The 15,399-nt window shown below is 34.2% G+C and overlaps 1 protein-coding gene across 1 annotated transcript; it reads left to right on the top strand.

Moving 5' to 3' along the window:
- Window positions 1-398: 398 nt before the first annotated feature.
- On the top strand, window positions 399-4,376 carry LOC135210932 (uncharacterized). The gene is made up of 7 exons (XM_064243905.1): window positions 399-470; window positions 906-991; window positions 2,218-2,329; window positions 2,569-2,656; window positions 2,795-2,898; window positions 3,584-3,707; window positions 4,123-4,376. Exons 2-7 carry the CDS (start codon window positions 934-936, stop codon window positions 4,261-4,263), a joined length of 627 nt encoding a protein of 208 aa, XP_064099975.1. The 5' UTR covers window positions 399-470; window positions 906-933; the 3' UTR covers window positions 4,264-4,376.
- The last annotated feature ends 11,023 nt before the right edge of the window (window positions 4,377-15,399 follow it).

Raw genomic sequence — 15,399 nt, 5'->3', positions numbered from 1 at the left:
TAGCTATGGTAGTCTCAGTTCAGGTAAAAAATTACCTATGATTTTGTATAATATTTTGAAATAATACTTTTTTTCAACATTATCCTAATGAAATTTTGTTACGGGGATAATGAAATCATTGTGTGCTCGTATTATATTGGAGATAAATACCGTACAGCGACGTTTTTGTCAGCAAACTTTTGAAACTGTGAGAGAACCGACAGACGACTTTTTAGTTGCCTTTCACATCTTGACTTTCTCACGCAACAACCCACGCTTTCCGATTTTTGTTTAGCAGCATTTTTTATGAGTACAATGTCCATAACTGATAAACTCCGGAGGCACGTAGGGGTGGGGGAGGCGGGGTAAATGAATTTGCTCTACTGGAGAGAGGGGTCTTCATTCAGTATATAAACGGCAGTTTACTAAGCTTTCGTTGTACTCAAAATTGTGCCACAGTTAAGTCTGCATCATAACTTACTGGAGTCCAGGTAAATAATTATTATCCAGTTACCGTTTATCTTGTATTCACCATTTTGATAACACGTTCTTGCTTCCAAAGATTAGAGAGATTATTCTTCAAATTATCTTTGTTCATTTTAGCCAACTCCTTGAAAATATTTTATGTTTTAAGACCTGTCTTTCTTATGATAGAAAGCGATTACTAACAAAAATTTAAGAATCAGAACAAAAGCTCAGTCAGCCCCTCAGAATAATTTCAACTTTACTATTATCTTCGACGAGGGAGGGAAGAAAAACTATGCAGTGCCTTACTTGCAGAGCTTTAAATCATAAACCATTGAGAACTCATTAATTTTATAATCAAATAATCGTCCATCTCCTTACAACCAATGCAAAATTATATTCATTCTGAGACTTAGATTATTTACGTCTCTTTAACATTGTACCTTCGTTTGTTTGCGTAGCTACCAAGACCATCTTGAAACCGTCATCATGTCTCGGATAATGCTCCTAGCGGCTGTCTTCGCCTTCGCTTCAGCGATGCCTGAGCGTGAGTTTTTGAAGTTTCAAACACACACACACACATATATATAATATATATATATATATATATATATATATATATATATATATATATATATATATATATATATATATATATATATATATATATATATATATATATATATATATATATATATATATATATATATATATATATATATATATATATATATATATATATATATATATATATATATATATATATATATATATATATATATATATATGTGTGTGTGTGTGTGTGTGTGTGTGTGTGTGTGTGTGTGTGTTGTGTGTGTGTGGATTTGCATAAGTAAGTGAGTAACATCTACTGCAAGAGGAATGACGACAAGAATAAAAGGACCAATGAAAAATGACACTTTTATGAGAAAAAAAATTAATAAGCAAGAAAAGAAAGCAAAAAGTATTAACGAACAAGATGAGTTTCTTTTGAAAAATAGCTATAAAAAAAAAGAACGAAAGAGGTGTATAACCCTGGGAACTTATACCACCAAATTACTTTTCTGAACTGGCACTGAATTCATTTTGTTTTGCAACGCCCTATGTGCCACATGTCTCCAGTGACTAAGTACCATATTGGCTATATATTTCACCGCTTAGGTTAACAAATTTACTTTAGTAATTCAACATAATGTATCTCAAGAATTCCAACTTGATCATGGAACAAAATATTGGAAAACTTCCCCCAAATGTAGCATTGTCTACTGTAGGCAACTTTCTCATTTATATGAAACTGATATCGTGAACACCATTATTCGACACGAAACTGTCTCATCAAAGTATTTTCCATACAAATTACATTATTTCCAAGACGGGATCACATCCGTCACGCAGGATAAAGTATGCTTACCCAGTGTAAGTCGCTGTTGGTCACACACACGTACCCAAACAGACAAGCATACTTACACATATACACATACGTGGGTGCATATTTAGAGAGATATATATTTTGGTAAGCGTATAAAAACATGAATGTTTACTAGCTTTCTTGTACACACATATATATATATATATATATATATATATATATATATATATATATATATATATATATATATATATATATATATATATATGTGTGTGTGTGTGTGTGTGTGTGTGTGTGTGTGCGTGTGTGTGTGGATAATTATCACATCACCGTGATTCATATAAATCATTCGAGCTACAAATGTGTGTGTGCGTGTTTTCCTATTTTCGACGATTTCTTTCCAGCTAACCTTTTCGAAGACATAGTTACCGCTGAACTCCGTAAGCTGCTGACTCCCTATGACCCCCACACCTTCACTGGCGTCCACACCCTCAATGTTACCCACGATGACACAAGGTAGGGCTTTTCTAAACTTCCTATTTACCTATTCGTTGAGATGTATTACAAGAGGCCTATAATTTACGTTTTTTTCCAACTACTCTGGCAAAGCTTCATTTGAGTTTAGATTCACATATTAACTTTCACTTTAATATGAACTTGAAGCATCTTTTCATATTTGTTTGGTATAGCAATAACAGATCCAGTGGATATGATCTCACTCAGATACTCAGCAATTAATTTTTTCTTTTATTTAGCCTTCATTTCACCTTTGATGAACTCACATTTACTGGATTAGCTGATATTGAATGCACCCACTTCAGCCCACCCGTCTTAACAAAAGAGGTAATGTCTTCTTGAGTCCCATCCGGTCAGTATGGTTGTGAATGAGTAAAATCTGTTTGAAAAAGTAAGTACGAACTGCGAATATTTTAATGTTGGTTTGATCCATTCTATGACGGTCTGTTGATTTCTTCCTTTCAGGTCACCATAACCACCCAACATCTGAAAGTTGATATTCACTCGCCCAGCTACACTGTCGAAGGTCACCTGAACGGGCAGCCCCTATCAGCTTCTGGTGTAGCAGAGTAAGTCTACTTTTAATCATAATCTTTTCAAGAACCAATAAAAGAATGCTAAATGCAGTAACACCTTAAAAATATGGACTATATTGCACAAGAGTACCAAAAAGAACAGTAATGAGTCTGCAGACCACCTGAGCAATATAACTGGTTATGCCTGGGCTGATGAATAATAAGATAACCAAAGGCCGTTAACGTAAAAAAAAAAAATTTTTGAACATTCATGAAAATAACTATACCTGTGTGTAAAGGTTCTTTTGTGTAAAGACTTGAAACTAAAAGATGAAAGGGAAGATCAATGGAAAGATTTTGGTGCGAAAGTAGAAAAGGTTAATAGAATTGGCAGGTTTATGCCAAAGGGAAGTGTGCAAATTATTAGCTGTCTGTGATGATTACTGAAGAAGTTGCGCTATAATGAAGTGAAGTGAAAAGACATATCATTGCATATTTTGACCTTGAAAAGAGCTATAATAAAATCAATGGAATTCAAACATAGGGAATGCTTAGACCATTGGTTAAATGCAAACGAGGTCTGATACGAGATCAAGTTATATCTCCATAGAAGTCTCGTATTTTCATATACAGTCAAGTGAAAGGTCAATGAAGGGACATCAAATGGGGTTGGAAGGGTCTGAAATAAGAAAATGGGTTGTGAATGGATTGTGAAATGGCTTTTTCTTATTTTTAACAGCTTGACTGCACACACTTTCGGTGGTACCGCGAATTTCCATGCTGACAGCCACAGCCTTTCTCCTTTCTCGATCTGCATCGCCCCAGGAACCCTTCAACTCGATCTCTTCGTTGAGAGTCTCGATGTAAGTTATTTAACTAGTGACATTTAACCCACACTCTCTTTTCCCTTCACTACACACACACACACACCACACACACACACACACACACACACATACATACATACATAATTATATATATATATATATTATATATATATATATATATATAGATATATACTATATATATATATATATATATATATATAATATACTTTCAGCAGATTTCATTTAATTTTGTATAACAGTTTAATAAGAGGTTATATAAGTGAGCGAGAGCGTCAAAAATCAGAAATTTTGTTTTCGACAGGAACATTAAACGTTAATGTTTGCTTTAATGTTTGTCATAAGATTTAATTTATATGTCCGAAGAGGGTTAAATGAAGTTTGCTTTGCAATCAACTGCATGACTGACAGTTGTGATATTTTCTTTTCAAAGGCCAACTTTGAGAACGCTGAAGAACTCAACCACGAGATCGACACCCGTGGACCAGAGCTGGTAGACCTTTTGGAAGCAGACCTCTTGGTTCACGAAGATGCCATTGTTGACTTCCTCAACCACCTTCTCTGCAAGGTTTAAACTCAAGACTAAATCACCAGGGAGAATGAAAATTATGGAACATTTGGGAAAGGCTACAAAATAAATATCAAATAGCTTGAAAATCTGAGCTATGAAATAAAAATTGATCTTGCTGTGAACTTCTTTTGTTGACTTCCTTCTGGTGGAAAAAAGACAAATAGAAAATATGATAATATCTACGCGATTAAGAGGTCTAAGAGCCAGAAAAAGTAATATATTTATCACCATATTGATGTAAAATTAAAAGGAATAGATTGTTAAAGTGACTCTTAGGCATCTAGAAGGACCTACATATCATTACAAAGTTGCCTCACTAGTAAAATGATCATATATAATATTGAAATTGCAAATTTGAAGTCAACTGAGCCGCTGAAGATATTTCAAGTCATATTATGAAATGGCACTAAAACCTTTTTTTTGAAAATGTATGAACGTTCACTTTCTTATCACTCTCTCCCTCTCTTTCTCATATAAATATATATATATATATATATATATATATATATATAATATATATATATATATATATATATATATTTATATACATACATACATATATATATATATATATATATATATATATATATATATATATATATATATATATACATATATATAAAGATAATGCCACGGAGGAAAATGAAAAACGAGAAACCTGAGACCTTTCGGTCATAATGACCCTTTACTAAAGACAAGACTGATCAAAACAATGAGAAACACAGAACAGGTGAGCATATATAAACGGACATTACAGGACGAACAAAGGGTGTAAGTCACTAAATCTTCTTCTTCTTCTTCTTCCCAGCTTTTTCCCATTTTTATATGGGGTCGCCGTTTCGGATGAGCCGTTTCCATCTATTTCTATCTTGCGCTTCTGCCTCATCAATTCCCTTCTCATGTAAATCTCCTCTCACACAGTCCTTCCATCTCTTTCTTGGTCTCCCTCTCTTTCTTCTTCCTTGCACCTCCACTCCCATAGTATGTCTCCCAGCGTGGTCCTCATCTCTCCTCAACAGGTGTCCATACCATCTCAGCCTCCCCTCCTGCACTTTCTTTGATACTTCCACCACCTTAGTTGACCCCCTTATGTAGTCATTTCTGATCCTATCCACTCTTGTTACCCCAGACATCCACCTAAGCATTCTCATTTCTGCCACATCCATCTTCTTCTGCTCTGCTTTTCTCATGCTTGCTGTTTCCGTACCATACAGCATTGCTGTTCTTACCACCGTCTTGTGAAATTTTCCTTTTAACCTAAGCGGCACTCTTTTGTCACAAAGAACTCCCGAGGCCGCTCTCCAGTTGTTCCAGCCTGCCTGTACCCGATGTTTTACTTCTTCTTCCATACTTCCTCCAGCGTTAACAAAAGATCCCAAATACTTAAACTTATCAACTCTCCTTATTTGCTCTCCACCAAGCTGAATACTTTCTCTATCATCCCCCTCAGTGGTGGTACACATATATTCTGTCTTGGATCTACTTATTCTCATTCCTCTGTCCTCCAGTACTTGTCTCCATCTTTCCAATTTCACTTCCAGGTTCTTCCCTGCTCTCTGCACACAGAAACAATATCATCCGCATACAATATGTTCCATGGTACTGTCTCCCTTACTTCCTCTATTATAACATCCATCACTATGTTAAAGATAAATGGGCTCAGAGCCGACCCTGGTGTAATCCTACTCTCGCCTCAAAACCTTCTGTCTCCCCAACACTGCTCCTCACTCTGGTAAATACATTCCGGTACATCTCTTGTATCAATCGCACATACTTCTCTGGCACCATCTTCTCCCTCAGGCTCCTCCATACCTCTTGTCTCGGGACTCTGTCATAAGCCTTTTCAAGGTCAATGAATACCATATGTAGGTCCCTTTGTCTTTCCCCGAATTTCTCCATTATTTGCCTCAGACAAAATATACCATCTGTTGTTCCCCTTCCCTTCATAAATCCCATCTGCTCTTTACCTATTTGTACTTCTTCTCTCAGTCTAGCATCTATCATCCTTTCCAGTATCTTCAAAGTGTGGGACATCAATTTAATGCCCTATAATTACCACACTCTTGGACATCGCCTTTCCCTTTAAAAATTGGGATCAATATACTCCCACGCCACTCATTTGGTATCTTTTCCTGTTCAAGGATCTTTATCATAAGATCGTACAGTATATCCACTCCTTCATCTCCTAATGCTTTCCATGCCTCCACCGGGATCATGTCTGGTCCGGTTGCCTTCCCATTCTTCATCTTCTTCAGTGCATTTAGTACCTCTTGCCTAGAAAACCTCATTACCATGCCAATGTTCACTTGCCCATCCTCTCTTATTAGTCTATTATTTTCTTCATTTAACAACTGTTCGAAATATTCTTTCCATCTCTTCACAATGTTCTTCCTCCTTTCTAAGCACTACACCCTCTTGATTCTTTATTTGTTTGATGTGTGTTATATCTTTGGTGCTCTTATTTCTAGCCTTTGATAGCTTCATCATCTTCTTTAATCCTTCCTTTGTCCCCAGCTCATTATACACATCATCATACGACTTTGCTTTAGCTTGGGCTACCACCTTTTTCACCACCTTGTTTTTCTCTCTGTACCTATTTCTGTCTTCCACTGACTGTGACTCTTCCCATCTTTTCTTTGCCTCCTTCTTATCTTTTACTACTTTCTCAATGTCTTCATCCCACCACCAACTATCCTTTTCTTCCCATATGATACCAGATGTCTCTCCTAGCAGCTCCTTTCCATGCCTTCTTATTACTGCTGCATTTCGTGCCCACCATTCTTGAACATCTTCAATCCCTATATCAATATCCTCCAAAACCCTCCTCTTAAACTCTCTCTTCTTATCCCCTTCCTTCTGTAATTCGTACCATTTAATTTTCCTTATCCCTTTAGCTTTGGTTTTTCTTTCCCTTTTCAACTTCACTAAATGAAATGAAAAAATCGCTCGTTGATTAAATAAATCTTTAAAAGCAGCCATCCATATTTGGTCACAGGGAAATAATTCAGAAAACATTACGTTTTGTTTTAAGAACAATGAGGCATATATAAATGGACAATACAGAATTAGCAAAATCCCAAAGGCTAGATTAAGGATTTAAGAGCGGCCAAACACACTGGTCAATGGGAAGTTAATTATAAAAACAATGCAATTTGTATTAGTAACAACATGAATTTACAAAAAAGTTCAGACAACAAGTGGGAAACGAACATGTGGGACTAATTAATTAGTAGTTAATTCATTTATTTTAAGGTCCTTCATAAATATTTTACAAATATATGGGTTCAAATGGTTCAAACCCATACTATGATTTAGTTTTTTTATCAGTTAGTGATTTGTATAATAGTTGATTCCAGTAAAATTCCACGAAAGTACGGCAAGCTAAGTAATTTTTAGGGGTTTCTTTTTCTATTTTAGCAACACCATAAAACATTTTTGTGAACTTTTTTATAACAAAAATCAGTTATATGAGGAAGGAGCCCTACCTTTTTTTATGTATTCTATTTCTGGGTCAAAAACTTGTGGACTTATAATTCGCAAAGCATGTAAGAACATGGAAGAAAAAATGATATTTTGATATTAAGATGGTGGCCAGAATAAAAACGTACATATGTTAAATTATTTAAGGGGTACCTATAAATACTGAATTTACATCGGATAGAATCTCTATATATTAATACATCTAGGAAAGGGATACATTGTTTTTTTTTTTATTTCAACAGTGAATTATATGGATGGCACTAAAGTATTTAATTTAGACAGTAAATCGCTTACATCGATACCAACAGGTCAGATGTCAACTACATGTTTGTACCATTTTAAGGGGACAAGTGTGATATCCGTTAGGTGTTGCCTATCAAAGAATTCCATATATTAGTTTGAAAGGAGAGGTGATAAAGGGTTACCCATAGCCATACCAAATATTTGTTGGTAATATTCACCATAGTTTATGTTCCATATAAGTTATAAATGGAAGGAGGAAGGCAGATGTGGGAATGGGAAGGAGAAGAGGGTACAGTTTTGAAACCTACTCTATTATCTAGTTGGGTGAAATGACAACTGCATTCCAAAGATGGTTCAAATGATGGCCACTGCCAAATTTTGTCTCAGAGTGAAGGGGAAGGCGGTACAGGTTTGAAATCATCATATTATATAAGTTGTGTCAAATGATGGCCACGTGCCAAATTTTTTGTACATTGATCAAGTGGTTAAAAAATGAGTTACAAAGGGAAGGGGGGATGGGGATGGAGAAGGGGGAGGGGTTATGGGTTTGCAACCAAACCTATTATATAAGTTGGTTCAAATTATAGTCGCATGCCAACTTCTATCTAGATTGTTTAAGTAGTTACCAGATAAGTTACAAAAGGGAAGGGGATGGGTGATGGGGGGATGGGAGGGGGAAGTGGGTACGGGTTTGAAACCCACCCTAATATCTATGCTGGGTCAAATGATGGCCATGTGGTCACCACCTAATTTTCAAAGGGAAGGGGAAGGGGTGTGGGGAAGGGGTGCGGGTTTGAAACCTGCCCTGATATCTAAGTTGGCTCAAGTGTCAAATTTTGCTTAGATTTGTCAAACAATTTGGTTTTTTGTAGCACAAAAACGTTCAATTATATATATAAATACACACACACACGTATACACACAGATATATATTATAATTAAATATATCATATAGTATATATTATATATATAAATAATATTATTTATATATTTACATATATATAATATTATATAGGATTATAATAATAATTATAATATATATATATTTAATTATATATACATATACATATATAATATATTAGAAAAAATTATTATGTTATATATATAATATATATATATATAGATATATATATATATATATATATATAAGATATATAGTAGATATATAGATATATATATTATATATATATATATATATATAGTCTAAATATATAATATATATATGATATTATAAGATGTATATATTAATAGAATATATATATTATATAGATCTATATATGTATATATATATAATATAGATATTTTAAAAATTAAATATATATATATAACATAGATATATATAAGAGAGTTAATATACATAATAGATATAGCATAGCTGATTATATATATATACAATACATCATATCAGTATATATAATTATATATATATATAGTAATTATATATATATATATATATGTATAATACATAATATATATAGATAGATAGATAGAGATATATATATATATATATTACATCTATATATATATATATATATATATATATATATATATATATATATATATATATTATATATAATATATATATAGATATATATATATATATATATATAGATATATATAGATTATATATATATATATATAATATATATATATATCTATATAATATATATAACATATATCTATATATACATATATAGATATATATATATTATATATATATATATATATATATATATATATATATATATATATATATATATCTATATATATACATATATCCACAATATATATACATATAGATATATATAGATATATATATATATATATATATATATATTTATATGCTATATATATAAATATATATATATATATATAAATATATATATATATATATATATATAAGATATATATTATATTATAGATATATATAATATATATATATATATATATAATATATATATATATATATATATATATATACATATATGATATATATCTATCTATATATCTATATATATTATTATTATATTATATTAATATAGTTATAATATATATAGTATATATATATATATATATATATATATATAGATATATATATATATATAATAATATATATATTATATATATATATATATATATATAATACGAGAGTCAAAATTACGTGCGTTTTAATTAATTGGAGAGAAATCCTAACTGGGAAAAGTAACCCACCTTTCATAGTCCCTTTGTGTGTCATCTCTGAAGCTAGCTGAAAAATTAATTATCAAAAACTCTAGGTGGATTCAAACTCCTGCTATTACAAAAATATAATGTTTATTTCCCAAAATAGCTAACATGAAAATGGAATAAAAATGAGTTGAAGAACATCACAAAAATCGCTAAACTACCATTACTCTTCAAGAAATCATATTTAAGTAAGTACCCCCTCTTATCTGTTTCTGTCCAACTATTCATAGTCTTTATCAATAAAGTCATCGCAAGTCAAGAGGATCCCTTTTTCTTAAATGGTGACTTCGAATCCATCTTTTCCAATGGACCTCCAAACACCCTCCTCCGCGGCATGTTTCTACACACAATCAATATCAGGTAATCCTTTTGATCCTCATACTAGAAATTATATCTCACTCAGTTGTTCTACTCATCGTACGGATGTACGCCCGCCAACATACGTACGGATACACGCACGCTAGTCTATTCTGTGTGTTTCCATTCTCCCATGTACACGATCGTTTATCGAATGCATGCACTCAGTGACCTGAAGTGACCTGAAGTAATCTCTCCTTGTGGTTTACCTCATATCTCTGGAATGCGTTCGCATCTCGTCATCCGGCGAAAGAGGTGTGAAAAATTTGTGTCTCAGTCAGCACCTTGAGGAATTTACTATTTTGCACCTGTTTCTAACCAGCAAGAGCTATGGTTATCAACGCCATTTATTTTAATATATATCTGTTTATTCCTCTGACCAGTGCCTTAAGACGTGTGCACACCTGTCACACACTACATTGGCTACTGGCATATACTAGTTCATAACGTCTTTAATTTGCCACACGATTTTGAGCTACTTCTGCTGCTGGGGTCCTCCTACTCCGTCGGCTGCATACAAGTTTGATAGTTCCTGCAACGCACATCGTGGCTATCATTATCACTACCATAATGGCAATCAATGGAGCTGTAGCGTTCGGCGAAGAAAAATTCGTCTCTAGTGTAGGCGGAACTTTAACCTCCTCGTGATCCCCATGTAAGTGTTTCATGAACACCTTTGTCGATGAGTTGTAAATCCGTCGGCTGAGCCCTATGAACCATTTCGAAATGACTCTGCATGAGCCATTAATGGTCAGTGACCCCTGTGGGTGTATCCTAACACCCTCGCTGCTAGACTGTAGATTCGCCGTGTTCCGATGTAGGAATCTTAACCGCCACCTCGTTGCCGACTTAAAATATTTCGTGACTCTCATGCAAGTGCATCTTGCCCCTGCCTCGTAGAAGTATTGTAGACTCCTGATTTGTCCCAGAATTTTATCCTGAGACGACCCATCGACGATATATCGTCCCTGCAATGGCGACATGTGACCTGTCGCTCGTGTGAAGACTCAACCTCTAGCGCAGTGGATCCAAAATTATTTTCGTTGTCACCATTTGTGTGAACTTGGAAATTCTCCAAAATCATCATGTGTCCGTGTTTCGTCGTTAATAGGCTCTAACTGACACCTCGACAAGTCTACATGATAATTATGAAAAAAAAAGGTCTTACTTTAACACCCACATCTGTCATGAACTAACATACCCCATCTCATAGTCAATTATTAAAGACTGAAATTCCTCACTAAAATAATGAGGTCTTTATCTACTGACCCCTTTAAAACTATCTAAGTGGAATTTTTATCACAAACTGACCACTCATTATTAATCCCATATCTGACAAGAATACCTTCAAAACCCCCATAATGTTTATACAGCAAAATCCCTGTAGTGTCTATACAGCTATATTCCATCAAATATAATGTTGAATATCCCTTCTATCTTACGTATCTCAAGATAAGTTCTACCTCTTCTCTATAATAGAAATCCAATGTAAAAGGTACCATGAAAACCGCTTAATCCTGATTAGAAGTTTCCCTTGTAAAGAAAATCATTCAACTTTTTCCCATTTCAAAATATAGTTTGTATCGCCTACACGAATTGCTGCCACAACATATCAGTACCATTCCCCAAATGACCCCTTAAAATGACCCCTTAAAATTCTTCACCATGGAATGTCATCATCAAAATTCCTTTAAGCAGAGTAAAACCTCTGAGTAATCGACTCCAAAAGAAAGTATCAACAATTGGTCTCATCCGAGACACCACTGCAATGTCAGCACCAAACCACCTGTTTTTTCACACGTCCTCAAATCGCGCCATTGACTTGTCTAGCCAGACTCGTAAACTCAGAAATGACCATTCCTCAAATTGGCCCCAAAATCATCCATTTATTCCTCGCTAGGAATCCTCAATAAATCTTCACTGATACCACAGAGAACCACATTAAAACTCAAAATTAACCTCAGGACAACCCCATTGTCATCACAAGGGTACCCAAAATTGTACTAAAAAAAAATCCTCATTGTTACCACGTGGGTACACAAAATTATCCACCTCTAATATATAGCCATCAATATGAAATATACCTCCACAGGCTAAATCCTAAGCCATTTGAACACCGATATAAAACACACCACCACAGGCTAAATCCTAAGTCATTTAAACATCGCCAAATATACCTCAAACTAAACCATTTGTGGTACCGCCACATGTATATAACACCCAAGAAATCACCTCTTATGGATATAAACCACAGAAAACCACAATCCACAACATATTATATACTGCCAAATATAACCAATCGTGAATATAACCTCATAAAATACATCACCATATCAGGGCTCCGAAAAATCCACAATGCATGATTGCCCCCTCCCCCCCAAAGAGCCATAATACCACAAAGAATCACGGTCACCACTCCATTGGCGCAGATCACCGCCAAAATTATAGCCACCCAAAATAGAACACCCAAAATAATCACCAAAATCGTCACCAGAAGGATAAACACCACCAAGTATCACCAGTTACTAAAAATCACCACCAGGTATCATGAAATCACTAAAGAAAAACACCACCAGGTATCTATACCAAAAGTCATCACCAGAACAATTCCTTTTATTGTTTAGCAACTCTACGGTAATTTCTCACACGTTTCACCCCATTTTTTCCATTTTTAAAATAATTACCTCGGGGTTTTTCGCCAAATCGCTGCAGGTTGCGCATAAGAAAATAGTCAAAGGATGAAAAAAAGTTTTTACTTAAGACTGATTAATCACATTTCTACACCCATTTGCAAAATCTAAAATAAAAAACAAAAATGCAACTATGCATTGTCACCTTATTATCATTTTCCCGTCTTATTCATCTTTGATATGTGTAATTTCGACCGACATGTCCTTTCATCTAAGACTACAAATCTGTTTCCTTTCTTTTCTTTGGACATAGCTTGTAATTTAGTTCATTTCTCACACTGATTTTTAGGAATGCATTATCTCCAAAAGCAATTTTAACATCTAATGATTTCTCGTTGCTTCTTTCCACCATTTCTCGGGTCTTAGCCTAGAGATTACGGCTGAGACAAGCATGTCTCTCCTTTGCTGTGGAAGTTAATGCTTCAATTGTATCTTCTCCACGATGAGGTATAGTTAGCAAATCGATTGTGCCTTGTGCTTGACAACCAAACAATGCTTTGAATGGAGACATTTTAATAGAATCACTGACCATAGTATTTATGTTATGTCTAACTATATCTATATATCTATACCAGTTTCTAGTGTATCCTCCTATAGTCTTCCTGAGAGCTTCGAGCACTTTTCTATTTGCTCATTCACATAACCCATTAGCTTCAGGTCTTTATGGAATAATTGTTACTTTCTGTATCCCCATGACTTCTGCTAAACACTCTAAAGTCCTGTTTACTAATTCTCTATCATTGTTGGTCAACAAAACCTCGGGTGAGCCATATCTGCAGATAACTCTATTGAAAAATGCTACAGCTACTTCTCCGGCCGTTTCATTCTTAAGTAGAAAGATTTCTACTATCCTCGTTAGTTCATCTATTATTACCATCAGGTACTTAATTGTATATTTAGATTCACAAAAATTTCCTAAGATATCCATTTGTATTCTCTGAAAAGGTCTACTTGGCATTGGATATTACCCTAATTTGCAAGAAGTTACTCTTGTGGGTTTGCAAGTATTGCAAACTATACACTTTTTCAGAAAATTTTCCACATGTTTCCACATATTTTTCCAAATATACTTATTACGCATCTCATTATATATTTTCTCTATCCCCAAATGTGGACTACCAAACCTGCAATGTACTATATCCAAAACTAATGGAATTGGGTCTTTCAGAATTACGATCTGTGTCGTGGCTCCTTTATATTTAATTTTCCTGACCAACAGATTACCTTCTAATTATAAACCTGAAAAAGGTAACTTATAACCTTTCTTGACTGATTCCCCTCTAAGGAAAGCTTTTACGTCTGGCAAAATTTCACCCTCATCTGGCCTTTGCTCTATGAGACTTATATCCCATTGTATAGAATCACTGGTAATTACCCCAACTTGAAATCCTTCCATATCATAAAAACTTCTACTAGGGGCATCTGCGACTACATTTAACTTGCCTTCCATATATTTGAGCTTTGCATCAAAGTCCCTGACAGTTAAGAACCATCAAGCTCTTTTGGGTGACAAGTTGGGTTTATCTAAAAGGTCTAATAATGGCTTGTGGTCTGTAAGAACTTCTTTATTCCCCATTAGTAACATTTTAAAATGAACTAAACTTTATACTATTGCAAAGGCTTATTTATCTACTGTAGCCATTAGTCTTTCATTGCTGCTCTTTGTCCTAAATTTCCTATTATAAAAGGCTATGGGATTGAGCTTCCCATGAAAGTTTTGCATAAGGCAAGCACCTATACCCTCCTGACTGGCATCAGTCAGTAATGTGAACGGTTCACTAAAATCTGGATATTTCGGAACTGGGGGATTCATTAATGCGTTCTTAAGTTTCTGAAAAGGTACTTGTTGCGGTTCTCCCCAATAAAACTGAATGTCTTCCCGCAACACATCTGTTTAGGAGCTGCTATGTTAGATTAGGTATCTAGAAGATTACTTTGATATCATAATCACTGAACCTGATTGCTTCAAGATATTTATGGGCTTGAAAAATAAAAAGTACCGGCAAGGAGACGAATGTCTCGAAAGCTGCACGTAGTTTGGTGAAACACCTGTAACTGAAAGATGCTTGGTTCTCCACTAATAATATGCCTTTGCACTCCTATTTCAGAAAAGAATTATGCATCTAGACTCGATCGAATTTAC

This window comes from Macrobrachium nipponense, chromosome 4 (assembly GCF_015104395.2).
Source record: "Macrobrachium nipponense isolate FS-2020 chromosome 4, ASM1510439v2, whole genome shotgun sequence".
In the NCBI taxonomy this organism is placed as follows: Eukaryota; Metazoa; Arthropoda; class Malacostraca; order Decapoda; family Palaemonidae; genus Macrobrachium; species Macrobrachium nipponense.
This window is presented reverse-complemented; position numbering and strand designations above follow the sequence as displayed.

Excerpts from the sequence above, each read along its gene's own strand:
- LOC135210932 (XM_064243905.1), top strand. The coding sequence starts at position 934 with ATGTCTCGGATAATGCTCCTAGCGGCTGTCTTCGCCTTCGCTTCAGCG. Across the intron at positions 992-2,217 it reads CGCTTCAGCGATGCCTGAGC|CTAACCTTTTCGAAGACATA; the intron begins GTGAGTTTTTGA and ends ATTTCTTTCCAG. Across the intron at positions 2,330-2,568 it reads GTTACCCACGATGACACAAG|CCTTCATTTCACCTTTGATG; the intron begins GTAGGGCTTTTC and ends TCTTTTATTTAG.